The 7,410-nt window shown below is 43.2% G+C and overlaps 1 protein-coding gene across 1 annotated transcript; it reads right to left on the bottom strand.

The window, feature by feature from the left end:
- Window positions 1–3,096: 3,096 nt before the first annotated feature.
- LOC121039949 (beta-defensin 109) lies at window positions 3,097–3,388 on the bottom strand (the record flags this gene model as incomplete). The annotated part of the gene is made up of 1 exon (XM_040490398.1): window positions 3,097–3,388. A coding segment is annotated over one exon (219 nt), but the record flags the coding sequence as incomplete, so codon positions are not given.
- Window positions 3,389–7,410: the final 4,022 nt, after the last annotated feature.

Here is a 7,410-nt window from a genome sequence, read left to right as displayed (position 1 = left end):
TCAGAGTTAATTCACCTTTTACTAAGGCCACATTGTCCAACCAGCTGGTGAGCTCCATGTGCTGGGTGGGGGGGGGGGGCGGGAGGGGGCACCCAGGGGATCATCAGTGTGAGCACTCAGGCTGGTTGCTGGGGCTCATGAATGGGCTGGAGAGTGTGATCTGCAGGCTAGTTATTGAGATCCAAGTGTTGGTGGCTGTGAGTCCTGCAACTTCTCCTTGTCCTCATGTGCCCCTGGGTGATGTGTAGATCCCCTCAGCATGCTGGGTGGGTCGAGACCTAAATGGACCTGTCAGGCAGTGCCCCAAAGCACTGGGAAGCTGTTGCTCCCTGAACTACCTCCCCTAGGAGAGAAAACAGAGGCTGAGGGCATCTCTCTCCATGCCGAGCTCTGCCACCTTGGAGCAGGGGTGACAGGTGACAGGTAAAGCAGAACTCTCCTTACCCTTTTCCATATGGCTGTTGTCACATTTTGTACAACAGTGGCATGCTACAATGTCTCATTGGGGCTCCAGAGCTCTCAGAAAGGTATTTTCATCCATGGCTGATGTTTCAATCAGTGTTTCTGTCGAAAGACAAGATCTGGGACCTCTTGCTCTGCTGTCGTACTTCCTGAACTATTTATAATGATCCCTTATAGTTCAATATTCCTAGTCCAGTATTTAGAGCCTGAACGTAGTTGGAAACATGCAACATACACACATCCTCTGTCTCATGGAAGTTAGTCAACATATTGACTTGCTAAGCCAGGTGGGGCATGTTCAACAATCAGAAAGGTTTAGACAGGATGTGGAGGCCTGGTGTAAGTTTAATATCAGAAGAATGTTTCGATTAAAATGATTTAAAACATACCAAGAGACAAAAGATGTTATTACTGTACACGACTAATTAAAAGATACTTATAGGGAGATACTCATGACTTAGGAGATTATTCTTTCATCAGCAAGAGAGAACTAGGTGAAAGGTGGGCCGAATATATCAGTCTGTCCAGCAGCTTTCTGGAACCGGCCTCCAGGTTTCTTTACCCAGGACTACAGAGTCTGATCATCTCGCATTGATGGCAGTTGTGATGCGGCCAAAGCCTATTGTTCTTACAAGGTTGTGAACTCTTTCCCGTGTATCTGTAAGGGTTTTATCTTTCTCTTGTAATCCTCCTCCCCCCAAAACTATGATTCCATCTCATTAAGATTCCATCTCATTAAGTCTCTCGGGTTTTTTCCTTAGTTATATGAGATGTAATGGTTCTAGGATAAATCAGGATAACAGGTAGTTTGGGTCGTCTCTAGAATGCCACTTCCGAAGTGTAAATAATGGGTGCCATACTGTTTTAAGTGAATTAAGTCAGATTAAGGGTGTCTTCTAATCTCTTAGGCTGTGGAACACTCACAGGAAATTAGTCTAGTTGAGGAACAAATATTGTGCACCCTATTTTGTGGAGTCTAGGTATGGATAAGTAACATAGGATTATATTGACTTGGCTGAGAGGCTGTTTATCATATCACCCCCCAAAAAGGCCTAGTCTTTGTAAAATAAATGCAACTCAGGTGTGGTGCTTATCCAGTTCATCCCTGAATGGTGGAGAGGAGGGAAGGAGGAAGAGAGAAAGAGAATCAGGGTCTGTCCCTGTTTACACAGTGAACAGATAACCTGTGTTATGTCTCCAATGTTTTAAGGTCAAGTTGGCCATAACGTGAGTCAAGACTATACCAAATGATTGTGGAAAACGTCCACACTCCACCAATGAAAAAACAAAACCAAAGAAGACTTCATAAATACTGCATTAAAGAAGAAAGAAGGGGGGGTCCTACTACCAAACCATATCTATTTAGTTATCAAAATTTTCTACATGAGTGAAAAGGAAAACTCCTCCTGAGAATCTGCTTTGAGTTATGTAATTGGGTTGACGTCTTCCGACACTCGGGACAGGAAGGTGAGACCTCATGACACTCGAGATGAAGACGAATTTATAGTCAGAAGGTATGCAGCATCAGGGGGTGCCTGGGTGGCTCAGTCAGTTCAGCGTCCGACTTCAGCTCAGGTGATGCTCTCACAGCTCTTGAGTTCGAGTCCCTCATTGGGCTGTGTGCTGACAGCTCAGAGCCTGGAGTCTGCTTCAGATTCTGCGTCTCCCTCTCTCTTTACTCCTCCCCCACTCATGCCCTGTCTTTCTCTCAAAAAATAAACATTTAAAAAAAATTTTTTTTTAAGTTATGCAGTATTAGAATGTCTATTTAGAAAGGGATACTGACAGCACACTCTCAAAAGAGGTCACTATGTTTTTACAATAAAATGTTTAGGTCCTATGAAAAGGAGTTATTTATCTTAAGGAGTAATAGCTGGAGACTCTAAATGATCATGATGTTTCTTGACAGGAGGGAAGCATAAATGTCTCTTTGTTGGTTGAGGTTTTACCTTTTAGTGTACCTAATACACATTTTTGTTGATCTTCAAGCTCTCATTCTCTCTCCTTTCTTGTTTTCATATCCTTCCAATTATCTGCCATATAGTGAAAATCTTTGTGTATTATCCCAAAATGATTTTCTCCTGCCCCATTCCAATTTTCCACCTGTGCCCAAGCCACAGCTCTTCCCACCCCTGTTATTTGCTGTATTTCCTCTGTATTTTGCCTGTGCATTTTCTTTGTAGTCTCTGTGTGTCTAGTTACATTTTGTATAACTGTATCTTCAGGTTTTGTTAACCTTTTGGTCTTTTGTGACAAATTCAAAAAACATTTTTGTTACATAAATGGGCTTTCTCACTTAAAATCTTAAAAAAAATGTTTATGTTTATTTTTGAGAGAGAGAGAGAGCATGAGCAGGGGAGGGGCAGAGAGAGAGAGAGACAGAGAATCCGAAGCAGGCTCCAGGTTCTGAGCTGTCAGCACAGAGCCCGATGCGGGGCTTGAACCCACGAACCATGAGATCATGACCTGAGCAGAAGTTGGGCGTCCAACCAACTGAGCCCCCCAGGCACCCTGGCTTTCTCACTTTTAAAGAGATTGTGTGAATCTGAAGATGAGTCACAAAGAAGTAGTATCTGGAGATTTGAAACCCATATTTATTTGTTTTTATTGACAAGGGATAATGGGAATTGGTAATAAAGCTGGAAGCGTTTATGTATATTCCCGTGTTTTAGGTGCAGAAACTTTCCTTCTGATGCTTTCCCTAGTTTCATTTCAACTCATGCTTGAGGGGTGCTTGATAATCTGAACAGATAAGTGGGGTTGGAACTGGAACCAGAATCCACCAAGACCTACAGCACTTCCATATTCCGTTACAGGCTCCAGTCTGATCGTCTGTGATTTTGCAGATGTCTCTTCTGCAAAGGCCAGACAGATTTAGACAATGGTTTTCAGCAGAAGCCATACCACTTCTTACTGCAGAAGAAGAGAGGCAGTGCAATAATTAGTTCACGAGTGGAACGTAAGACCCTGAGCCCTGTCACGTGTGAGGGTGGACGTATTCTGGCGGGACCAGTTCTGTGTGCAGAAGAGAAGCTGGACAGAGGACCTATTCAGTTGTCCCATCACCTTCACTGTCCTTCTCTACCCAACAGCCCAAATGTTAACAACCCCCTACCCCTTCTCTCATAAATTCCTGGCATTGCTAATTTTTGCTTCAGTAAGAACTTTGGTAAATGTCAAACTGGAACAAGGGGGTGGACAAAAATACATGTCAACATAAAATTGTGAGGAGGCAAAAATTAAGCAAGAGAGTTTATATGGGATCAGAGAATTGCAGTTTGGGGTACACAGATTTGAGTGGCAACTCAGAGAGTGTCCTACTAGGAAGCAAAAGTTCTTAAAGCAAAAAGGTTTTTTTTTTTGTTTTAATGTTTTTAATGTTTATTTATTTTGAGAGAGAGAGAGCATAAGAGAGTGCACAAGTGGGGTAGGGGCAGAGAGAAAGGGAGACAGAGAATCTGAAGCAGGCTCTGCACTGTCAGCACAGAGTTCGATGTGGGGCTCAAACCCACACACTGTGAGATCATGACCTGAGCCAAAATCAAGAGTCAGACGCCCCACTGACTGAGCCACCCGGGTGTGCCTAGAGCAAAAAGGTTCTCAAAGCAAAAAGGGAATGCATTATATACATTGTTCACGAAGAATTTTTGATTGGTGTTGGCAGCAGCAAAGCTGATCTTGACTGAATATGGTTGGTTGCTAAGGCCATCACTAAGCAAAATGTCGTTCTGTAGCCAGGTGTTCGGGCTGAGTCCGTGGAATATTTGCGATTGGCCCAGATCAAAAGTTTATGGCTCCGCAGGTGAGGGCGTGCATACAGCCCACCTCCTAAAGGGCCTCCCGGCTCCATTTTAAAACCCCTTAACATAAGTGACCCCATTTCATTTCCCTTTCACATATATGTTCTAAACACACCGATTCCTTCGTTGTTGCTCCTTTATATGGATCTTCGACAAATATTTGCTGAGCATCTTCCGGTCACCAGATATTTTTCTTTGCACTAGCAACAGAACAGTGACAATGGAAGAAATGTTTCTTATTCTTATAGGACTTGACTTCAGTGAATAAAATCTGACCATGCAAAATTAGGTTGCTAAGCTAATTTAGGAAAGCGGTGTTTAGAACAAAATAATACAGGAACTGACCAGATATCGTCTGGAGGATGCAGTTAATGGAACGGACAGAGAGAGGCTTTCTGAGGATGTTGCATTTGAACTGAGGTCTGAATGATGGGTGTGAAGAAGCCAAGCACGTATTCGTGTGAGGGCATGTTAAGCATACAGAATAGCTAGGTCCCTTCCTTAGTGTATTGGAAAAACAGAAAGACCTGTGTAGGTGGAGCACTATGGGAAAAAAAAAAAAAAAAAGGTTTGGTAAGAAATGAGATGAGATAAGACTGAATGAAGATCATGTGTGGTTCACAGGCCAGACTAAGCTTGCAGGTTCCTGGACCTGATGCAACAGCTGCCTTAAGAATCTGTATGCGCATTCTCCTTTTAAAATGTTGTTTTTTACTTGGGGCACCTGGGCGGCTCAGTTGGTTAAGTGTCCGACTTCAGCTCAGATTATGATCTCACAGTGTGTGAGTTCAAGCCCCTCGTCGGGCTCTGTGCTGATAGCTCAGAGCCTGGAGCCTGCTCTGCATTCTGTCTCCCTTTGTCTCTGCTCCTCCCCCACTAACACTCTGTCCCTGTCTCTCTCAAAAATAAATAAACATTAAAAAGAATTTCAAATGTTGTGTTTTTACCGTTCCCATCTCCTTCTTTCTCCTATCTGTTTAGCTCGGGGGTAAGGTGAAGTTTCAGGAAAACAGATCGTGTGGATCTGTGGTGGTACTCGTCTATTCTACACACACCAGTTGACTCTAAAAAGCTGAAAATTTGTCATCATGTCCAGGCCATTCTTTTCTCCAGATGACTCACATTAGAGCCAAGTTAATTTAATAGGAAACTCTCTAATGGTAGAGCTGATGACCTGGCAGTACAACCCTCAAAATCACTGTCCAGTAGAAAAGCCACCTAAGGAAGAGGTAGGAGAAGACAGTTAATAGCTCCAATTGGTTTCACCTCTGTATTGAGAATTTGCATAGTGTCAAGGATTTCCCACCCATGATGTAACTGAAGGTCCACTCAATAATGAATAGATCCCATCAAATAAGAATTTTTCAGTTGTCACATTACTTTTATTTATATTTGCCTATTGAGGCCATTCCTAGCTAAGAATGGTAAGACAGTATTTTTAGATTAAAATTTGGTGATAATGTACCTGTTTACTGTAGCAGAATGACATATACAATATACCCAGTGGATCGAGTAATTTAAATATGTATTTGGGAGGAGAGAATTGAAAAGAAAATCAACATTGATTTCTGATAAACATTATTTTAAAAATAGGAAGAGAAGAATGTTACCTTAACCAAATTTCAATTCATCTGAACATAAAAAATATCCATATAGCACTTCATAGTAAAATACTAGCCTTAGTCCCATGGAAATCAGGAGGGAAAGAAGAATGTTCACTGTTGATAGTGTATTGATATGTGGTAGGGGAACAGCCCCTTCCTCAGGAATGTGGTGGAGGCCTTCTCAAAACAAAGGAAGGCAACGTAGCCCAATCAACTCTTATACACGTATCCATAGCTCTGACACAACTCAGTAACTTTGCCTGTGTCCATCCAGACTGTATGTGTGTATGTGACATTCCTCACGACCCTGTGACGTAGACCGCCCAATCAGATGGCGTGTCTGTATGTTGCCATGTGCGGGAGACAAAGAAGTAGAAATTGTATAAAAGGCTACACCCCGCTGCATTCAGGGCTCAGCCTTTTGGTTCTTAGCCCACTGAGCCTGTGCTAGCACGAATAAAGCTGCTTCCTGGAAGGAAAGGCCTTGGTGTCTCATGAGAATCCTGCTACAAATAGAGTTCTGAAATTTGTGGACAACACCATCAGGGATAAGAGGTCAGTGGTGACTTGAGCATACTGGTTTTGCTCTCCTTCTATTCCTCCCCAGATGCTATTTGGAATTATGTGGGTTGCATTTTGAAAGAATCTGTAGGAGTGCCCCAAGGCACAGAGTACCATCAGTACATCAGAAACAGAAGTTCCTGGAAGATGCAGAACAAATATGATGAGATTGAGAGAACGATTTAGGCTTTTGGGCACAGTTGCAAATTAGACACTCTCAAGTGACTGCCGTCATGAAACAAATGGATCGTAGTATCTCTGAAACACCACTATTCTTGAAAGTGGTAGGCCAGTGTCCTAGACTACTCGCTCCTTCAGGAAAAACAAGTCTTTGAACTGAAGCTTGAGCAGTGGGGCTCTGCACTGGTCGGCTGGCTGGGGTGGGGTTTCTAGAAGGTCGGTACTACTATCAGCAGTGCTGACGGCGGTCCTCACTCCTGGAATAGCAGCAGTGGCAGTTTGTTAAGCCTGCAGCTCCTGCACTGAGAAGATCATGGAGGAGGTTTCATAGTGGTAGCTTTGGATGGTAACAGAGACACATTCTCAACTTAGATCCATAGGATACTGGTGGACTAAGGACAACCAATGACTTCACCATGACATGATCAGCAAGGTAAGGCACCATGAGCAAAAGTGAATGAAATAGGGGCGCCTGGGTGGCGCAGTCGGTTAAGCGTCCGACTTCAGCCAGGTCACGATCTCGCGGTCCGTGAGTTCGAGCCCCGCGTCGGGCTCTGGGCTGATGGCTCAGAGCCTGGAGCCTGTTTCCGATTCTGTGTCTCGCTCTCTCTCTGCCCCTCCCCCGTTCATGCTCTGTCTCTCTCTGTCCCAAAAATAAATAAACGTTGAAAAAAAAAATTAAAAAAATAAAAAAATAAAAAAAAAAAGTGAATGAAATAAACAACATATTTGGGCCCTCAAGGACTAAAAGTATTGGCATGACCAATGTGACAAATAATTAAACATCTATGTATCACATTGTT

This window comes from Herpailurus yagouaroundi, unplaced genomic scaffold (genome assembly GCF_014898765.1).
Source record: "Herpailurus yagouaroundi ecotype Mexico unplaced genomic scaffold, PumYag 181, whole genome shotgun sequence".
Lineage (NCBI taxonomy): Eukaryota > Metazoa > Chordata > Mammalia > Carnivora > Felidae > Herpailurus > Herpailurus yagouaroundi.
Note: the sequence above shows the minus strand (reverse complement) of the source record. Positions and strands in the feature narration are given on the sequence as shown.